Genomic DNA, 22,355 nt, shown 5'->3' with positions numbered 1-22,355 from the left:
GGGCAATACAGAGCGATTATTTCCACAGCTGGATAATAGTAAGGAGAGACACTCAGAATCTAAGAAATTAAGCTAGAAATAGTGAATTCTGCAGAGGCCTGGGCTAACCTGCACCCTGTACTGCTCTGTCCACTCCAGAGTTGAACATTCCCAGTGACAGAGTGTAATCAGGCCCATTCAATGAACAAAAATAAAATGAGTGCTATCCCCACATGTGCATTTCTTTCATTTCACAGGAGACAAAAGAACTGTTGGTGTGGTGGATTGACCCCAGTCAATAGCCAAGTACACACACAGCTGCTTGCTCAATGGACATCTGTCTCCAGTCAATCCACCATGGTTGGGTAAACACAGTACACTTTCCACTGGAAGGTGAATGATCCTGTCCTTTTTCCAGTTAGAGACTGTAGGAAATAAAGGGAGTATCTGTACGTCCAGGCATGTTTGCTCACATGGGGCCTGCTTGTGTAAGTACAACCAAGCATCCCCGGATGTTGGAGCTTGCCTGGACGTACTCCCACTTGTGGCTATACTGCTGTACCTGTGTGTCTGCACATCTGCAGCATACCTTTGGCAGTCAGGACACAGATGTACACCTCATATGTGAATTGTACATGCAGGAGCAACAAACTGCAATTCATCTATGCATACATGCACTGAGGTTTTCAAAATCACCTGAGAAATTTCTCATCCTTAGTAAGAGCGACAAAAACTGGGTATCTCTACCTCCTTCAGTGCCTCAATTTTTAATCTTCAAAAAAGTTTCATCTTAATGAAAAGGGTTGGTGGAACTGGAAAAGGAGGAACACGGGATTGATTCGCATCCAGGTATTCTGTCCAGCCTTGTGGTGAGGTCTGTATGGAGTCCATGGCCACAAATTAAGACTGGCAGGACAGAGTGAGAACCTCTTTAGTCCTGTAACGCTAGAACTTTCACCTCGAGGTGCAGACATCTCTACAGAGACACCATGTCTAGGCAGAGGCATCCACTCTTCAAACGGGTCTTAAAAACACCTTCAGAGTGCAAAGCATTTCCTTTCCAGGTCTCACTCCACTAGCAGCCACATTATTAGAGTACCAGTGCCACTAGCAGAGGCAGGAAGATCCACTAGGCCTGATACCCAGATGTGGTAGCCAGCCAGGCTAGGAACTTGGCAAAGGTTCCTACCACCACAAAGTCTAACTTCATGTCCAGGTTGATTTGGAAGGACCAGAGCTGAAAAGGAGGAGAGAGGAAGCATACAAAAGGATGGAGGGTTAGGTGCATTACATTCACCCTCCCTTTCCCCCTTTTATATGACATGGAAACACTGCAGTCTCAGCAATGCCTGGGGCCGCCTCCCTTTTTTGTTATGGAGTGATATGTCTCAGTTTCCCTCCCTTCCCACCATACCTTGAATAGTCCTCTTGAAGAAGGCTTTGCACGCCTCACAGGAAGCCACGCCGTAGTGGTACCCCGAAGCAATGTCCCCACACACCAGGCACAGCCGCTTGGGGATTGCATTGAGCATGTACTCGCACTTGGTGGGTGAGTCCTCCATGATGGCGCTGGCGCAGTCGTCGTAACGCTTACGGCAGGACCCACCACCAATCCCTGTGCCATTGAACATGGGTGGTGAGTCCAGGCCATTGGGGTGGCCACCCATGGCAATGCCATAGCCACCGCTAGCGTCGGAGGAGCCACTTGGGCTGTGGTGGCTGATGGCGTCGATGCCAGAAGATGGGCTGGAGGGCTCGGTCTTGATGAAGGACCCACAGCTGGAGGAGAGGTGCCGCTCCTCCGTGGCCATTCTGCCGAGCAGCCTGCGGGGAGAGAGCAAAGGCACTCAGTGGCCTCCTGGCCAAATTCAGCTCCAGATTGGTCAAAAAAGAGCCCTCCTTTTCCCACCTCCAACCAACTCCAGTTGGCTCAGGCAGTTCAACCCCACCCAGGTCCTTCTCCTTTAAGAATATCAGTACAACTCACTAAGAACAGTCCACCTACTCCCCACAAACTCACACTAGAATAAAAGATAAGGCTATTCATGTAGATCATAATCTCAGGCTGTTCACAGGCTGCAGTACTGGGAAGGGGCATCAGTGCTAATGAGGCACAATCTACCCAGAGCACAATCTACCCCTGCAACAGCAGAAAGAAATGAGCCTGTCTGTGGCAGGCCAGGTGAAAAAGATGTTTGGTTAGTTCAGGATGTACTGCCCTGGTTCTAAGCAAAAAGTTCACTAGTAGACCCTGCAGAAAGGACCTGTTCAGATTGGATTTCATTTGTAATACAGAAGTCTTTGATTAATTTTCATGTTGGATTCCTTCCCTCCCCGTGTTCACTGTCATCACTAAAAGAGGAGCTTAGAAACTGAAGGAAAATCATCTGATCAAAAGTTTCCTCCAACTTAATCTTAAATCTTAATCTTTCTTCTATTTACTAGTATAGGGCTTTTGCATGGAGACGCTTCTCTCAAATTCCCAGTTCCTAGAGAGAGGGTTACGCTCTTAAGTATATGGGAAGGACTGCATTTTTACCAAATTTGCAAGCTCTTATTTATTTTAGTCACGGATAGCCTTACTTCTTATATAAATGTTCAGTCTTTTTTTAGAACACTGATAATTTTTATGATATCTTACAGCAATGATTTTCAGGGATTACTTGTGCGGTGTACAAACAAACAAAAAATCCCACTTCTATTTACCTATACTGCATTTATAGCCTTTCAAGCTCCCTGAACATCTCCTGACTCTCCTTCTCAGGAAATGTACTTTTGCCATGTTCTCCTCATTCAGCTCTTTGTTATCTATATTATTGTTCTCCATGCAGAAGCTTTTGCAGACCTCTTATCTGCTTCATCATCCATCTCTGAACTTCCTCTAATCTGGCTATTTCTGTTCAGTCTAGAACAGAGTTCAATGAGCCAGGTCCTCAGCAGCATGAAGCTGGCACTGCTCCATCACTTCTCCAGCTGAAGGTCTGGACAGTAGTCAAGACAAAGGCACGCCATCAATTACCTACTGACGTTACCGTATTTTCAATGTTATTTTCAGCCTATGCATTATATAACTTCTTATATTGTTTGGGTTTTTTTTGTTTTTAAATTAAAACCTAAATTGTTAGCATTTCTTCAACAGGGAATATCAGGAAGTTACTTATTGGAATCCTCAGATCTTTTTCTGAGTTGCTACAGTTAATTTAGAATCCATTAAGATGTATGAAAAATCAAATTAATGCCTTCTGGTGTGCAATGTTTTGCAATGGTCAACAGTGTATTTAATCTATCACTGTGCTGTCCATGCACCCAGCTTTATTAGGATCCTCTGGAGTTCTTCAGTTTTCCTTGATAATTTGATGTCATCTGCAGAGACCCATTGTTCACCCACTTCCCAGATCATTAACACATGGATCAAACACCACAACACTGATCTTTGTGAGTGATTCGTGTTAACCTTTATCATGCTGGAAATTGCCTTCTCTTCCTTTTCTGGGTAGAGTATGCCTACTTTCTTTCCTGTCTCAGCCACTTTTAAATTGATAATAGTATTAACCTGAGAGGTTAAATTTTCCCTTCAGCGAGATAATTTGTCAAAGGCTTTTAAGAAAACCTAAATACACGCATTTTCCTGATGACATGTCCAAAGAATTCTGACTGACTGGGGATGTTTGGGTTTTCTTCTTGGAACCTCTGCTGGTCATGTTGGCAATTTCTATTTCTATTTCAGTTTCAGCCTATTTACGTGGTATTTGTAGCAGTTCCTTCTGCCAAGAGGTCAAACGCATCATGGGACAGGACAAAACATTCTGTGATACAGCAAGGCTGGAATGCACAGATATCACATCTGTGTGCCTGTTGATATGAACGTAGATGTTTGATATGCAGCAACTTCACAGTCCTGCGTCCTTATGATCTCATTTGACCCAAGTATCTCCTAATTTTCCCTTCTCTGTTTCATCCTCAACGCTTGACCTCATCTCCTATCTCTGGGATCGATCAGCCAAGTTTGTTATTTGGCAAGACTGTTGACCTTGAGAGTATGGGCAGGCATCTCACGTTCCTCAGCTGCTTTGCCTGGTGTTACTTGAGAGGAATCCAGAGTTTGGTCCCTCTCAGAGATAGTGTGATGAGTTGATGAATGCCCATGCTTTGCCCAGAGGGTCACAATGGAGTAGAGGCCATGAAGCAGTTACAGGAATAATTGCTGCAGGTGCATTCATCTTTAATCCCACAGGGCACCTAGACAGATTGCAGATCTCCTGGTGTAATGCCAGCTGACTGTGGAGGAAGATGAAGCTTTGCTAGCTGAGACCAGATCTTAGCATTTCACAGCAAAGCTGAAAGCTGCTGTGCTGGCCAGATTCTGGAACCTTCCGCTACCTGAGAAGTGCATTTGTAGTAAAAATCTGAAGATCCTTGGGCACAATAACATGAGAGTAGGGTCAAAATGGAAGGCAAAAACCACCATAAAACACTGTTCTGCGCTGAGGAACTCCACAGTAAAAGAAGTTGGCATAATGTTAAGGGCAGACAGAGGACATTATGAAAAAAGCATGACGAGGAGGTAAGCTGTACTGTCAGATTCAGTCAGCAGAGTTCAAATCCCGGCTTCTGTCTCTTAAAAAGCCCAAAATTCAGAGAGGACCTCAAGAAGACCCACTAAGGTATTTCTCTCCACTGGAAGGAAGAAAAAAAAAAAAAAAAAAAAGAGGGGAGATCAGTCTCCTAGGACCAACTCACTTCTCAACTCACAATCTCAATTAAGGAGCCTTCCCTCCCAGGGCAGGCAAACAGTGACGGTGTTGGTGGTGATGGTGAATGAAGAATAGCAACAAAGCCCCTATATCCTTACAGCTGAGGACGCTCCTGTTCCCTTCCAAGAGACAGTAATACATAGCAAGTTCTGGTTAGATGTGAACACATGCTTTAGAGGCAAAAGTCCTTAAACAGCAAGACAGATCAAAGACCATAGCTAAGGTGACTTCACCCATTCCAGAGCTTGTATTTTTCTTTTCTGGACTCTGGTACAACTTACATAGTGGATTATTGCTGGGTAGCACACACTGAGTTAAGCCTCACCAGCTCTGACTTTCTGCAAGTCTCATGGAGATCCTGTGGTGATTTTAAAACAGACTCAGAGTGTCCCCTGGCAATGAAATACAACATCTTGAACTTCAAGAAGAACAGCTAAATGTTTTTTGCAAAGAGTTCAAAGTGATGAACAACCATTTTGCTCAGCTCTAGTTACCTTAATAGGAATGTAAAAGGAGAGAGACTTGATCCAACTCTCCTCCGTGCTGGCACAGGAAACTCCGTTACTATTTCTGTGTCCATGTAACAGGCTTAGAGGTTCTAAACATTTCGTTCTTTTCACCTTTCCTCATCATAGGTCATTCCCTCTAATCCCTTTAGCATCTTTGTGGCCCTTCTCTGGATTTGTTCCAATTTGCCTGGGTCTCTCTTGCAGCAAGGTGCCCCAAATTGCACAGTGCAATGCCACAGCACTACAGGGGAGAGTCACTCCGGAAAGCACGCAGCCAGGCAGACATATGGACCAACTGAGCAGTAGCTTTGCCAGACATCAGGTTGCACATCAGCTCACATCATTTGATAGCCACTGTCTCACTGGGACCTCTCTGAACATAAGCTGCTTTTGCCACTGTGCTCTCCACAACATGAAATTTGGAGATTCTCCTTGTTCCAAAGTACATCCAGTATCATCTTTAAACCACACACTGATAATTGCCACTTGTTTTACCAAAGCCTGTTAATAATGCTCATTTTTTCAGCTTAGCTTTTCTTTTTTATACTCTGATTTTTTTCTAGTATCTTTCAGTTCTGTCAACCGTAAATTTGAGAACTATGCCTTTTACATTTTCCTCCAGGTCACTAATGAATATTTAAAACCAAAACACAGCCCTTTTGGACACCACCTTTGCAGAAAGATAAAGAATGTCTCTAACCCTTCTGTTTACACTCTGTCAGATAATCCATGATTCATTTCACAGGATTTATATCAAAACCAATTTCATCTAATTTCCCTAGTAAGGTCTTGCACAGCTTTGTGTCAAAAGCCCATGCATGGTCCAGAGACAGTCTATCCACTGCATTTCTTTTGTCCACTAATTATCTAATTGTATCTATTGTATGCTGTACTCCTGTTCATAAACCCACTGCTATTTATCACTAACAATGTTGTTAGCCTTTCCATGCCTATAACTGCTCTCAGACAAGCATGCTCTGATCTCAGCAATTCCGGGTGTAAATACACAGGTTTAGACCAAGTCAAGATTGTGCTTTAGGTTTTTAGCCATTAATGTTATCTCCCTCAGGCAGTGATGTTGGGTTAATGTTACAAGTTTCTCCAATTCTTCTCCATCTTTTGCTATTTCTCTATAATGGCTGGACTGCTTATGAGTTTAATGCTCTCTTGAGAACAGCAGCAATAATAAGAGAAGGAAAGAACGCTAGATGGACAGGAACAGAAAGGGACAAAGATTAGTGTTATAAAATCAAAGCAGTAAATATTGCCCCCCATTTTTCTTGTCTTAAACTTCAAGGATTACAAGTTTGGGATTGATGCAGATAAGGCTATTTTATTGCACATCCTTTGAGGTTATTTTTTCCAGAAATAGTAATTTGTAGCTATGTTCACCTCTTTACCCCACTTCTAGACATGAAAATTACAGGAATTCAGTACTCTATCCTCAAGCCTTCACCTGACTCAAGAAAACAAGGCCCACCACTCACACCTGCTTAGCAAGACAGCCAGGACAATATCCAGCTTTGTAAGAGAAGGTAACTTTTTACTACCAGAAGAATTCTTTATTGGCTCAAGGTATCCACCATTCAGTAACTTAATACCATCTGAGCATCTAAGCGCTGATGCAAACCCAACTATTTGACCCTATACCTGGATCAAGGAAAGTTTAGAGGCAACACTGCTGAGCTTCTCTAGTGGCTGATCCTCATTATGTGATCTTCAATAGGAAAGGCAAGGATAGCTCAGTGCTATACTCCAGTTTCCTGGAGGAAGGTAAGGAATGGGCATCAGAAGTTCTGCCATGTAGACCAGTCCCTTCACCAGTATTTTCTGATAAAATCACAAACTCACCAACCCAATGTGTTGGAGATTTCCAACAGTAAGACTGAAATTGTCATTAAAATGAATGCTGGAATATAGCTGTAGGACTAGTATCAGCTGAGGGAAGGAGTGAGAGAGAACACTCAGGCCCTCCTCATGCAAAACCTTCTCTATTCTGGGCACAAGAAGAAATGTAAAAGGTCAGAAATGGGATTTTTTGGGTGGTTCTCACAGCTGGATGTGGATTCCAGACATAATGAATTCTTGATTTTTTAAAGCCATTTAAGATCTACCATGAAATTGAAAACCCCTGCAGGCGAGATGCCTGTACAGCTTGTAACTTCCAGATGCCCTATGGCTGTGCTTGTGGAACTGCACTTCAGTCCTGAAGTCCATGAATAAGGAGTCCTCATGGTAGATTCAAGTTTTACTGACAAAACCTGAGAAGATTGCCAGTATAAATGTGCTCACTTCAGGTCCCAGCTTGTGACAAAAGCACACTTTGGATTCCACAGATATTTTTATACCAACCATGAAAGACCGAAGACGCTTTAAACTGCAGAAACACAAATGATTTAAACAGAGATAAAACATCCAACCTCTGCTCCAGTACAGGCCTATTTTTGATATCAGTATTTGTTAGCCCAGATGACATAAACCTGCACTGCATGTGTAAATGAGATGCGCATATCATGCCATGATGCCGTTTGGGCCACAGAGACTTTGTGTCCTTTGTGGGCCACATGAGAGAGCTTTGCAACCCACAGCTGGCGGACAAACAATATAGATCAGCTTCAAACAATATCGATCAGCTTCTATACTGGCTACTACACTGGCTGCAACTCCAGCAACAAGCCAAATTTATCAGGTGGGTTTTTTTTAGATACAGGAGACAGAAATAAATAGTGTTTTCCAAGTGGCATGGCTAGACATGACAGCTGCAATAACAGCCAGTGTAATTTTAGGTCACATATGCAAAGAGTTAATGTCATGGAGCTGAGATGCCCACACCTGTTGGGCGACCTGCTCTCACCACAGACAGCTCACCCCCATGGTCCCATCCCTGCCTCTCTGCTTTGGGGACACTCACCACCGGGCTAGGGAGGCAAGGGGTCAGCACACCCACTGGTTGCTCCTGCTCTTCTACTCAATACGGACTTCAAATGAGAGAGACATCATCTTTACTGACAGCTCTTGTCCACACAACAGTCCAAGAATAATAGGATCTGCCAATGTGCCACTTCACTCCTGTACAGTGGATAACTCAGCCATAGCAGCGACAGTCCAGGAAGCTTTTCTGGGCTTATTCTATCATACAGGAACATATGCTGTTCCCAGGACAAGCTTCTCTGGGGGTAGGCAAGAGCTTGTGTGCAAGTACATGTGTGATGGGCATGATCATAAACATCAATCGCCAAGTTACCAGTGCATAGGATTTAGAGATTTTTTGTTTAAATCACAGTATTTTGCATTGCTATAAAGGACAAGAGAGTCAGAACCTCAGATCAATCTAAATATTTTTCTCTGGAGTGCAGATATTATTTGTTAGAGTTCTGTCATGTTTGCTAGTGGTGGCTCCCTTTGGCTTGCATGGGTTATGCCTCTATTCTGTAGAGTATGGCAAACTCCAGACAGCCTGTTTGCAACGCATTTGTCCGTAACACGCCTCCACAAATACTACGTACTTGTCTTTGGAACAAACATAAACCATAGTTTAGCAAAAGGCTGATGAGCTTGCTCTCTAATTTAGAGGGGAAAGCATTGTGTGACTTCTACTCCATAGCATGAACCTGTAGTTCTGGTTGGGGTGCTCGCCAAGCTGCTTTCCATCATTTACCAGCAGTCCTGGCTGACCGGGGAGGTCCCGACAGATTCAAAATTGGCCAGTGTGATGCCCATATATAAGAAGGATCAGAAGGATGATCCGGAAAATTACAGGCCTGTCAGCTTGACTTCGGTGCCCGGGAAGCTGATGGAGCAGCTCATCCTGAGTACCATCACACAACAAGTGCAGGACAACCAGATGATCAGGCCCAGTCAGCATGGGTTTATGAAAGGCAGGTCCTGCTTGACAAACCTGATCTCCTCCTACGACAGGGTGACTTGCTTATTGGATGAGGAAAAGGCTGTGGATGTTGTCTACCTTGACTTTAGTAAGGCCTTTGACACCGTTTCCCACAGCATTCTCCCGGCAAAACTGGCAGCTCGCGGCTTGGATGGGCACACGCTTTGCTGGGTAAAAAACTGGCTGGATGGCCGGGCCCAAAGAGTTGTGGTGAATGGAGTTAAATCCAGTTGGCGGCCAATCACGAGTGGTGTCCCCCAGGGCTCGGTTTTGGGGCCACTCCTGTTTAACATCTTTATTGATGACCTAGATGAGGGGATAGAGTGCACCCTCAGTAAATTTGCAGATGACACCAAGTTGGGTGGGAGTGTTGATCTGCTCGAGGGTAGGGAGGCTCTGCAGAGAGATCTGGACAGGCTGGAGCGATGGGCTAAGGCCAACTGTAGGAGTTTCAATAAGGCCAAATGTCGGGTGCTGCACTTGGGTCACAACAACCCCCAGGAGCGCTACAGGCTGGGGGAGGAGTGGCTGGAGAGCTGCCAGTCAGAGAGGGACCTGGAGGTGTTGATTGACAGCCGGCTGAACAGGAGCCAGCAGTGTGCCCAGGTGGCCAAGAAGGCCAATGGTGTCCTGGCTTGTATCAGAAATAGCGTGGCCAGCAGGGACAGGGAAGTGATCTTACCCCTGGACTCGGCACTGGTGAGGCCGCACCCCAATTACTGTGTTCAGTTTTGGGCCCCTCACTACAAAAAGGACATTGAATTGCTTGAGCGTGTCCAGAGAAGGGCAACGAAGCTGGTGAAGGGTCTGGAGCACATGTCGTACGAGGAGCGGCTGAGGGAACTGGGGTTGTTTAGTCTGGAGAAGAGGAGGCTGAGGGGAGACCTCATCACCCTCTACAACTACCTGAAAGGAGGTTGCAGAGGGCTGGGGATGAGTCTCTTTAACCAAGTAACAAGCAATAGAACAAGAGGTAATGGCCTCAAGTTGCGCCAGGGAAGGTTTAGACTGGATAGTAGGAAGTATTTCTTTACAGAACAGGTTGTTAGGCGTTGGAATGGGCTGCCCAGGGAGGTGGTGGAGTCCCCATCCCTGGAGGTGTTTAAGAGTAGAGTCAACATAGCGCTGAGGGATATGGTGTAGTTGGGAACTGTTAATGTTGGGTTGATGGTTGGACTGGATGATCTTCAAGGTCTTTTCCAACCTAGACAATTCTGTGATTCTGTGATTCACAAACCTGGACTGCCAGGTTGTAACTAGGTCCAACTGTCAGCATGTTATTCTAAAAGAGCTACACCATCCTAATTCCAATTACAACCATTTTGTGTTGCTTTTGGCTTTGCTGGGCATCTGGACCTGGCTTATTTTGTAAAAATGCATCACAGTTGGCCTGCCTTTCACCCTTGACCTGAAGGGAGATATAATTTTTTTTATTTGCTTTATAATTTGATGGTGGGTCAGGGGAAGAACTTTTGAGCCAGGAGACTGAAGAAGCTAAAATGAAAATATGTAAGGAAGCCAGCAAAGTCTCAGATTCCTAACTGCAAGAGCCTATCTAGAGACCTGTCTCCAGGGTTCAGTTCCCCTGGTATGCCTGAAGAAAACTGGTTTGTATGACATCTACTGAGGTATGTCGCTGGATGAGACCAGTTCTGCCCTGCAGACTGAAGGAACATATTCCTTTCAGAGCAGGGGAGATGGAGGCCCAACCTGCACTCTTCTGCGGGCTAAGGAGATGGAGACAGCAAGTGTTCACACTCTGTCTCTTACACAAATAGTATTTGTTTGTCTAATGCCCAGGAGACACTCTATCCCTTTGACCCATTGCATAACCAGAGCCCAGTTACATATCGGTAGATCTTCTCTAGCCCAAGTTAGCTCAAGCTGATGAAAGCTGCCGCAGCAAACTGTCTGGAGGCTGCTTAATAAATAAAAAATGCTTCTCATGGGCAGAAGACATTATGGATTTCCTACTAGTCTTCATCCCTCTCCTCATTCTTGTAATTTCTCTTCACCCTTAGGACAACACTCTTGGTAGTAAACGGTAAGAAGTATTATACAGATGAAGTGACAATTAATCTGGAGGTGTGACATATATTATCAGTTCACTCTCTTATTAACACATTGCCTTTTGAAGGTACCTTGCCCTCTGGTGTACTAATGGCACTCCCTCCTGAGTGAATTGCTTCAGCACTCGAACTAATGTTTCTTGCTTATACTTACTGTTGATATCACAGTGAAACAAGAACCAGGATTGACCTGCTGTTCACTATTTATCCAAATTCTACCACCACCCTTTTTCCCGCATGTTATCGTTCTGTGTTTCCCATTTCCATTTCTTCCTCCCCTATTTCTACATCTGGAAGACTGCTCACACCAGTTCAACAATTTTGCCTGCATACAGCAAAGCTGCAACTCAATCCCTGTTGAAATGCTCAGCTAGACCTTAATTTCTTCTTGAATGTCTTCTTTATATTCTGCCTATCTTTTAATCTATATCTTTCTTAGAACCTTCAGTGTCCTCCAGACACTTATGAATGAGACCCATACAACAACACGTTCAGTACACACTTCAAACGTTTGTACGTCAGAATTTTGCTTCTACCTTTTCAGCTGGGCAAGGAAAGGAAAACCTCCAGCACTACCATTCACATCACATTTATTTTTGCATCCTAGTCTCATCTCACATAGACCTTTTCTTTCACTCAGTACCCTCTTAGCATTTCTGAGAGAAAATTGCCACCAGTGCAAATTCTTCGGCCTGCACTTCCTTGCATTTCAAAATATCCATTGAAGGCACCCCTCCCTTCAACCTCCCCCACAATTCATGATGAACAATGGCAGGAAAAAAAGAGAGACCCAGAGGTATTGTTTAATTCCTCTAAGTGTCTGAGGAAGAAGTTAGGATGGGAGATACTTACAAATTAAGTACATCATCCTAAGAACAAATGTGAGAAGAGACTTAACATTTCTTTATGAATACTAGTTTACTGAAAGGGACTCTATATCTATTCAGACAAAATCTGAACTTGTGTGTTCTCCAACCTCGATGCATTTGGGAATTCTCTGAGTTTGACCTGTTAATTTTTTTTGGAGGGTTTCTGCTTCTTACACATCAAAACTTATGGTTGTAGTGGGACTCCGTCTCATTCTCCCACCCTTGCCAAGATAATCCAGACAGAATAGATGGGCTTTGCCTAGATTCCACCTGTAGCTCTTGAAGAAATCTATAATTAAGTGCCTCATCATTAGAAACATTACTCAAAACCAGACAGATCCTGAAAAACTGACTGAAATTAGTTCCACATAAATTACAGCATGGAAAATAACAATGGGCAATTAGTGCTTTTCAGTTTGAAATAATTTTTATCCCTGACTCTCCAGAAATCATTTCTAAGATGATACGGTAGCAAAGCAAGCTAACTGTGAGAGCAAACACTGGATCTGGCATAAGGGAGATGTCCCAGAACCACTGGAAAAATGTGGAAGCAGGAGTGAGTTGGGCTGTCAGTGAGGACAAAGGCACAAGAGGAGAACTGCATGGGGTCAAGGCCATACAAGAAACCTGTGCTACACAGTGAGGCTGAGATACAGCACTTGAATAAGCAGAGAAAGGGAGTACATGACAGAGGTAACTGTAGACCGGGCTCCTCTCAAGCTAATGAACACCACAGGTTTGAGGAGAACAGGTGATACATGGAAACACTCAAGTTTCCTTCTGCACACCTTACCGCTGTAACATACAGGATTATCTTAAAGTACCTATTTTAAGATACCTCAAGGTTCAGTTTTGCTGAGTCTTTAAAACCCCACCTTTGGTAGGTATTTAGCAGATCTCTTACCACACACTGCACATACTAAGTAGGCAGTTGTAGCTGACCCAAATTCCAGCTTGAAACTAATGACTCGTTCTAAATCCAATACATTCATCCATCTTCCAGACTGTTTGTCCGATTTCCTTTGACTGACAAAGTAGCTTCCAGTTCACTCAAGCCCAGCCCTACCTGAGGCCTCATGGTGTCCTGCTTTCTTAGTTGCGTAAACCAAGAGATGAGGAGGAGGCCATGGCCAACAAACCATTCTTTAGACAGAAAACTGTAACAACAGCACAAGCACATTATTTTCCCCAACACTCTGTGTAACTTGCACATGCATTTCTCTAGATAAAAAAAAACCCAAACAACCCATCCCAAACAAATTCTTAAGCAAAATACTTTTAAATTGCCTCCATTTTCCTCCCAAACTGGCATCACTGTTTGAAAATGTAACTAAATACTACTACAAAAAAACCCACAAAAGTATTCCTTTTGGTCATGGTGAATAGATTATCCCCTCATCCCAGGAAGTTTTCATTTTTCCCTGTTATTATTTTGGGACATAAAAGAAAAGAATACAAGCTTGCAAGATCTTCAACCTCAGTTTTACTTCCTGTTCCTGTCTCTACTAATGGACAAGCAGAAACCAAAAGACAGACACCGCAAAGCAGACAGACAGGCAGTCAGGCACCCACAAAGAAGCTATACAGACACTTCTACTTTTTCATATAGTACCTTTCTGAGATAAGACTTAAATGTAACATAGCTTTATTCTGTAGGGTATCTGTGTATAGCAGGTATGCATACATGTAATAGATTTATCATGTAAATACACACAAAAACTCCTTTCTTACAAGCACCCTCCCACACCTCTCCTTTCCTCATTATGTGGATGCACCTAGATATCAGTCCAGCAGCTTCGCTATAGAAGCCAAACTATGACTTCATATTTCCAGATCATCACTATAGTGTTCAGACCTTTACAGCAAACATAATGCACTAAAGCAAAACCAAACAATCAAAAAAACACTGCCTAACTGAGCTACATCATCTGTACACATTGAGTCACAGCCCTGTGTCAGAGCACGAGAAGACCTCACATGATTTTACGTATGTCTGCACTGTCTGATCTCATATTTAAGAACTGTTTGTTCTCTGTTCAGAGGCCTGGAACCCTCCACAGACACTACTAGGAGGAGGGCAGCCCTCTTCAAAGAAGGGACCCAAAAAGAAGCAAGTTTCAGCAGCCGACAGCCCAGTGTGACCCAACCCAAACCAGCTCACCCTGCCGGCATGTCCTCCCTGCTGCGCTTGTTCCCTTTGCCCTTGGAATGCTATCACTTATTATCACGCTGACTTCTCCAGATGGGGCATTTTGGCTATTGATCTGATAAATAAACAGCCTGCTCGCTCGATCAAAATGTTATTTTGCATTTCAATTACTGTTCGCTAATGCAACCTTCATCCCGCCAAGAGTGCTGCTGGCAATGACACTCGACCTGGCACAGGCGTTTGCAAGCAAATTCGGCAGCGCCTGCTGCAAGCACCTAACGGGATTACCAATCTCCATTAGATGCATAGAAAGAGAAGGAGATGGACAGACAGTACTGGGCTGACAGACAAGTGCAGAACAGAAAGTGTGAGCAACCTGGACAAGGGGTAGGGATAGGCAAAAGCACAAATCTATTTACAACACAGCTTTACCAAAGATTTTGGTGGTGGGAGATATTGGAAGCTAAAGACACTCCCTCCAGTGGACAACCCCAACAGCTCACAGCAGATAGACAGCTCACTGTGTGTGAGCCATGCAAGAGTTCGGAGCAATGGGAAATGGAAATCAATGTCTGGTGACAAGTCAACAGTGAGTACTGCAAACCCATCAGGGCAAACAGGGTCATTTCTAAAGCAAGTTCTGGAGCCTAGCTCCACTGGAATTCAGTAGGCCCTAAAGCTGGATGCAGGATGCTGCGTGTAAACCTGCAGGGAGGAAACCCTCTTAGTCCTTGCTGGATTCTTCAGTATAGTGGGAAATGTGACTGCCTTTGGAGAATGTAGTAGTGATACAGCAAGAAAGGGGCATCCAGAGGTGTTGGTAAGAGATGGGTCTTTGGCAGGTATTGGTCTCTATTAATTCAGCACTGTACATCAGAGAAACCTTTGCCAAACCCCCAAACTGGTTTCACTCACAGCCTGTCTACAGTGGGAAACAGCACAAATAGCAAGCCAGTGAGCAGCCACCAGCAGTGAGGTCAGGCATGACCATATGGTTACAAGACAGCTTCTAGTCCCAAGCTCTTCTGTTCATGTGATGTACTTCACCAGGTGGCTGGTTTTGCACCAGATTCCTACTGCATGATGCAGAATGCACCTTGGTCCCTTTTCTTTTTCCTACCTAAATTCCTAAATGAAATGTAACATGTATCACAACATGACACAACAATTTACCAATGCATGCAAACGGTGGTCAGTGCTTTCACCACTTTCTGCATAGTGTGTCTGTGTTGGACTTAGTTCCAAGGTGACAAGGTAATATAAATAGCCAAGAAAATGCATTTCTCTCAATTTCCAAAGATCCTTTGACAAAGACCTTTCGCCAGACCTGGACAAATTTCTCCCATTTCATTACCAGACAGCATCCAGACCAAGACTGCCAGTCATCCATGAGTTAAAAATAAACAAACCCGTGTAACACTCTGACATTATATAAATGAAATGCTAAGTATAACACACTGAATGAGATCAATGTGATGCATAAAGACAGGATCTATAACTCCACACACTCACACTTCATCTGCTCTGTGTGTCCAGCCTTGCAGTTCCCTCTGTCCTTGGCAAACTAAGCCCATGTCCCACACCCATCCCTCTCTGGCCAGGTCTATACTGTAGATCTTGCTCTCCCACATCTGCCTCTATGCCCATCCTTTCTCTGAGTCCACTCTTGGGAGCAGAGTTTCTGGGAACCATTCTACACCTAGATCACATCTCTCCGTAACCACTAGGCATCCATGCCCCAAACACAGCCTAAGGACCCATGTATGTGTTATGACTCCTAGTCACTGGCTGTGTACTTATGACATGGGACAGTGAAGTACAGTGTACCAAGTCCTTAAAATGCAGCCAAAATGTCTCAAAGTCTAATTCCAGCCTCAACACTAATCTTCTCATAGACTTCAGCAAGTCACTGCAGCTCTCCAGGACACTGCTTCCCCCACTGAAAAGCAGGGACATGGTCCTGAATGACCTGCCTCTCAGGAACATTGTGAGAGTTAATCAGCAACTATATGATTGAAAGAAGGGAGCGTGCAGATGAGTGTGCTAAACAGAATGATGGACAGATAAACCCTGTGCTCACACAATGGCCTCTGCTCCAGATTATCAGCAGAATTTGAACGTCTTTCTTCAGCACTGCAGCTCAGAGATTTACCTGTGTAAGTAGCGTGAGTGGTCAGTTTTTTCCTGCATGCAAACCAGCCAGAGGAATAAAACACTGGCTTCACAAATCTGCCTGTATTATACAGACCAATTCTGACCTCCTCCTACATCTGACTGTACTTTAAGCCCACTCCCTTGTGACCCAGTCTACACAATAACCTTATCTCTAATACTGCCTAATCCTATCTCCATCTCCCTAGGTTCTATTTCACACCGCAGCTGCCTGCTGACCACACCTCCATACAACCCATTTTTCCACTCTCCTTCACAGTTACACTTCACTATAAGTTTTTAATCAAAAATTTATTTTGTTAAAAAATGCTATTCTGTTTCATTACAGAACTAAGTGAATTTTGGCAATGTTTTGTACTGTAAGATTTCCAAAACAACTCTAAAGAAAATGAGATGTTTAATTTTGTTTTGTTCCAGCACTTTGTTTAGGCTGTCATGTGCTGCCTCATGTGTTCACTGACTGACCAATCATGCATTGTTTCAAGAACATAATGAAAGAAAATACTGGAAGTTTCCTCAAAATAAACTATATTGGAATTTCCACTCTGCTTAAAATTTCAAGTTGCAGCCAGATTTGGGATGAAATAACATTTTGAAACAACAAATATTCTGTGAAACAAGATTCTAATTCTAATTTCCATATCTTCCACACAGCCCTCTGCTTGTGCTTCACTCATTTATATGCATTCAGAAACATGTATGTTCTAATAGACACAGAAATGTTTTGACACTTCATGCTATCCTCTTTAGCCAGGCAGCACATGTTATAGACTATGTTGCCAAAATGATGCAAGTTAGGACAAATTAAATTTCAACTATTTATTTTAGCAAGCGGCAATAAGCAAAACAGCGCTGGGCGGCCGGGGAGTCCTTGCTCCACCAACGGCGCGCGCTCACTTCCCGAGGGCCCGTCTTTTTTATATCCTCCGCCTTCCGGTATCGGGTCTCTCTGAGAGGTGTATCCTGCGTCTGCGCACTTTGCATCTAGGGGGTCGCTCCATCCGGGTCTTCCTCGCGTCACCAACTCCTCGTATTTCCTGCTTTCCTGAGAGTGGCTCACAAAGCTTTTGTTTATGTCTTACAGAGTATAGACACTACCCCTTTTTCCTTCTCCCCTTTGTCTTTCTCCCCTTTGCCCTCCTTCCCTTTCTCCCTCTTTTCAGTCTTTTGTACAATAGGAGTCCTTGCTTCAGCATTTCAACTTAGATAAGCACTTGCAGTCAGTCGTTACACAATGTAATAGTTAAGATTAAGCTTAGGCCTACATAGTTTATGGAATAACATGTCACGAGCTCCCAGTATCTTTAATGGAATTTGATGAACAAACAGTTTACTGTCTATCACAGCACAGAGAAATAAATTACACTGTAATTATCTGAAAAAGTGGAACTCTACATAAAAGTTCTGGAAATTCAAGAGTACCATGGAAGCTGTGCCATCAGCTCATATAAAATGGTCATTCTGTATTACTCAGGGATTAACCATGTGTCAAGGAGCATCCCACAGCTAAAAATCAACCCTTTTATTTTGAAAGCTGAGTGCTGCCGGAGAAACCTAGCTCTGCTTTTCCATCTGGTCCCATTTAAGCTTTACCCCATTCCTTCTGCATCACAGTGAAATCACTGCTGGCATGTGATCAGAAGCTCCAAAACCCTGGCTCCCTATCAATGTACAAAAATTGACCTGGACATTTTATCCACTTTGATGAGAGCTTGAATGAAACTTCTTCTCATTGACTCATGGCAGGGAATGTTACTTCTTAGCACCTCTGTGAGCCACAAAACAATGCTTCATTTTACAACCTGCTGAAGAGAGATGGTTGGAATTGAGCCTAAATATCTTACCTGCCGCCTGAACCCTACCCAGCATTTTGTAGCTACAGTGGAAATAAATCACAAGTAGTTGGGACAGTATCCTATCTCTTCATTTAAGCCTTAATCCAACTACTGTTGAAATTAAATCATGATCTCTATTGATCTGAACAGTAACTGGATCTCAGGATCTGAAGAGGCATCTGAATGTTGAACACTGCAGCTATCCCATGCCCTTCACTGGCTTCCTGGAGACTTGTCTTCTAGTGTTAAACTACTCCTTCTTCAGATACACTTTTATTTCACATGTTCCCGGGAAGGAAAGCAGAACAAACAAATCTTTCCCAATAGAGTGCTTTCTTGGAAATCCCCACTTACACTAATAAACACCCTTCTCCTGCCACTCACACTGCACAGATTGATAGCCCTACCCAACCATTGCAAATCACAGCGTACAGTGAATGCATTCACACATCTCCACCTCCAGTTGACATCCACTAGACTGAGCATCCCTTTGCTGTCAGCTGTGACAGGCTTGTCCACCCTGTGCACTTCACTCCAGAGAGGAAATTCAGCAACAACAGGCTCCCTAAGAAGATCTCTCTAATAGGGATCCATTTATTTCCTTGGATTCATCCTAAGCAGATAAATAGCCCAAGCTCTAGGTGCCTCTGACAACTGTCCTGCTTGCAAAGAGGAGGCAAATTCTGTCCATGTTCAAGCAATTTTCTCACTTCCCACCTTCCCACCCTGGAAACAGCATTATTCTCAAAACAGGATGAATTTAAGGAACCCAAGCTGCAAATCAAAACAGCTACAAGTAGTAAAACCATCTCCCATGCTGCACTGACCACCTCCCCAGAGAGAATTCCAGTCCAGGGGGTTAACATCAGCTACTTTGTAGGAAAATCACTGCTCATCCCAGGTACACTTGAACTGCCTGTTCTGATTTCCCGAGGTACTGGCTGCAGTGCTGCTCACCACTTGGCATTCACAGCAAATCTGGTACAAAATAGAATGGATCAGCAAGGGAGCCACAGAGACTGGACTGCAGTGCTGGGAGAGGTTGTTCCTGACTGTGCACAAAGCTGGTGCAAACATGAGCATCAATGTTCATTTTCCTATTTTTTGTGCGTAATTTAGCTGAGGTGTTTAAGTTTCTGACAAATCTGCAAACGCTTTAAAGTTCCTCTGTCCCTGCAGAACTGCTGGATAGAGTTTCAGGCCACGAGTTGTTGAGAGAGTACCTTTTGATATACTCCTTCCAAATATTAAAAGAAAACTGTCAAATTTGGTACAGCAAAAAACCTCACGCAACTGCAACATGAGATCCCTCCAAAGTCACTCATGACCTGTTGGAGTGATACACAACCAGTCAGACATACGACAAGGTTGTAAATATGAAGCACATTTCCGGCAAATCTATAGTCTTTGATCAATTTTGAAGACTAAAACAAAGACTGAAGTCGTTTCGTCCAGCTTCAACCATGAATAGTGGAAAACATACTTGATTAGCAAGAGCACTGGCTTGTAAACCAGAGACATTATTCAGGGCTTGTGGACTTCCACCAATCCAGATAAATGAATATTGGTCACAGCTAGTTAAAAAACAGCAAGAAGGCACATTTAAAAAAGCCACTCTGCATTACAACCCCCCGCTTCACATTGTGCCTGGAGAAACAGGAGCTGAAGTAGCAGTAGAGAAGGAAGAGGAGTTATGGATTCTCATGTATCCCGTCAGAGCAGTGTTTATTCTAATCAATCAACTGAAAAAATAGCAGCTGAGAGTAATTATTAATAATCAAGTAAAATTGGATTATTTCTCTGCACTGCAGCGTTGTCTGGATGGGGAGGCTGGTGTAGAAATAAAGTTCATCAGAGCAAGCTACTGAAATAAAATCGCTGACCTCAGCAGTTCATCAGAGAAGGTGGAAAAAGGAACCTCAACTAGGCATATGGTATACTATCTGCAGAGCATGAAGGCTAACAAAAATGATTATTGGAAAATGGCTGAGCTTAGGCATTTAAATCAAGTCATATATCCAGTTGTATATCCAAATGACAGTAGTAAGACCTACTGTCAAAGCCTTCCATTTCTGGGGCATCCGGGTTTGTGATTCCTCATTCCTGAAAGCACAGTCAGCTCCCTCTTCCAAAATGCAATGCTTGAGAGGAAGGGGCTCAAATTTTCTCTGAATACATTGTGCCCTCTGTGCAGCTGTGATCTTGGCCGATTTTATACTCAAGCAATGGAATGAAAACATGTATCATAAACAACCACTACGCCAAACAGTTTGCAATATACTCATCAGGAAATCTGATGTCATTCTGCCTAAAACAACCATTACAAAGAGATGGTCATATTCTCAAACACAAATACCAAATTGCAACTACAAAACATGCACTTTTATTGCAAAAACAATGGCTCAGTCAACTTCATTCATAAACATATAGGTGCAACTATATTAGTAATCTGTGTCCATGAGTGCCTTGTCTATGCAATCACATGCATCTTGTAAGTACTTTGCAAATACAATTTAGGAGCCTCCATTTGAAAATGTAAGTCAGGCATGATATTAATGGCCAGACTGGGTATAAACCAGTAAAGCTCCCTGGCAATAAATGGAATTGTACCAGTTTACAAAATTTAGGCAGCAAGTCCTAGAACGCTATACTCTGGCAAGGGGAAATACTACCGAGCTGCAAGGGGGATACAATATTGCTAACTGAAGGAGGCAGAACTTTAAAGTTTTCTGACATCTGTGTGTGCAAGACCTTGGCCATAAAACTGAATTAACACAGCAAACATTTTGTGTTTAACAGCTTACTAATTACATTTTCAAATTAAATATTTACTTCTATCTTGACTATTTCTATAGCACCCAACAGAATCTAAGATGAGTTACTCCCCCATTTACTTTAACAATTTCTTAAATTAAAATAACTCTTTATTTAAAAGGGGCCAGGGGGAATCTGGAGAGTTTCTTTCCCCCTCACAACTGTTGGATCACACAGAATGCTACAGAACTTCCAACACACATCATACAGGAATAAGGGATCTGACGAGTGAAGGTTAGCTATAAAGCAGGCTGTGGATGTACATACCTACTCCACTAAGTCTAACAATCCCCACAATAGGCTTTTACATATCACCTGCAGCAAAACACTGCTTTCACTGTCTCCTGCAAACACCAGCTGTGCTGGTCTATTTATTTGTTTCTAACAATTGGGTTTTTTCTGGTTCAGGAAGTAAGAAGGAAAGGAGAGACGTGTGGTTTAATTTTTTACTTCGAGTTGGATCAGTCCTAAGAAGTTTTGATAGTGTGGATAATCTATCAAAGCAAAAGCATACTATTACTTCTGCAACGTTAGTGTCTGCTTTAGGCATCAGCCCACAGACCAGGATGAAGGGATGGTAAGAGGAGAAACAGTTCTGGATAAACAGCACCTCAAGTTCACTCTGTTTGCATGGGAAGAAAGGGTTAAGCCTGCTTTGAGGTTCACTTTGATCTCCATGATTTGTGCAAGACCAGTAATCAATCTTCTCTCTTTCCTCTTTTTTTTTTTTCCTGGGAACCACTGCAGGAATATCATGTCCAGGATCCTTTTTAAATCCACAACTCTTCTCTGTCAAGTCAATTCTTCCCATCCTCCCTCAAGCCCCCCCCCCTCCCCGAAAAGGGTCCTTCTGAGCTCGTTTTGCTAATGTATTCTCAAACCAAATTAGGGGCTCTGACTCTCGGTGAAGTTCGTGAGTTAGTTGCCGCGATGCACTGAATTAAAGATACCATCTTGGACTCAAATCAGATTAGAGCCCACACACACACATGCAAAAGCCCACTTTCTAATCAATTTTATAAAGGGCCTTCAGCAGAGATACACTAATGGTATTGAGCTAAGATCTTTAAACTAAGTCTGCAAGAAGTCTGCGGAGATAAAACGCACACTGTATTAAAGAGAAAGCTCTTCACTGTGCCCTTCCCACCAAGAACCCTGCGCACATTGGAAGAGCACCTCAAAACACAAACCAGCTCTTCTGAACCTGAGATGTTCCCTCCTGTCCTCCTCTCTTGTCTTTCTCCTTCAGACCTTTAAGTCTTTTTTTTCATTCACTTCCTGTCAAGCTGCAGCAGAAGGTCCCTGCACAGAGGGCAGAG

The 22,355-nt window shown here is 43.4% G+C and overlaps 1 protein-coding gene across 4 annotated transcripts in view; it reads right to left on the bottom strand.

Annotated features, from left to right (window-relative positions):
* ESRRB (estrogen related receptor beta) overlaps positions 1 to 22,355 on the bottom strand; it is a 137,048-nt gene that overhangs the window by 44,160 nt on the left and 70,533 nt on the right. For 3 of the 4 annotated variants that reach the window (XM_074824796.1, XM_074824795.1, XM_074824797.1), the window contains exon 2: positions 1,394 to 1,803. The exons of the other annotated variant lie outside the window; for it this stretch is intronic. In XM_074824796.1, coding sequence (XP_074680897.1) covers positions 1,394 to 1,803 — 410 coding nt within the window. The remainder of the gene's footprint in view (positions 1 to 1,393; positions 1,804 to 22,355) is intronic. 4 annotated transcript variants of the gene reach the window in all.

The sequence above is a fragment of the Strix aluco genome, chromosome 4, assembly GCF_031877795.1.
Source record: "Strix aluco isolate bStrAlu1 chromosome 4, bStrAlu1.hap1, whole genome shotgun sequence".
In the NCBI taxonomy this organism is placed as follows: Eukaryota; Metazoa; Chordata; class Aves; order Strigiformes; family Strigidae; genus Strix; species Strix aluco.
The sequence above is the reverse complement of the archived record's forward strand: the minus strand, read 5'-3'. Positions and strand labels throughout refer to the sequence as shown.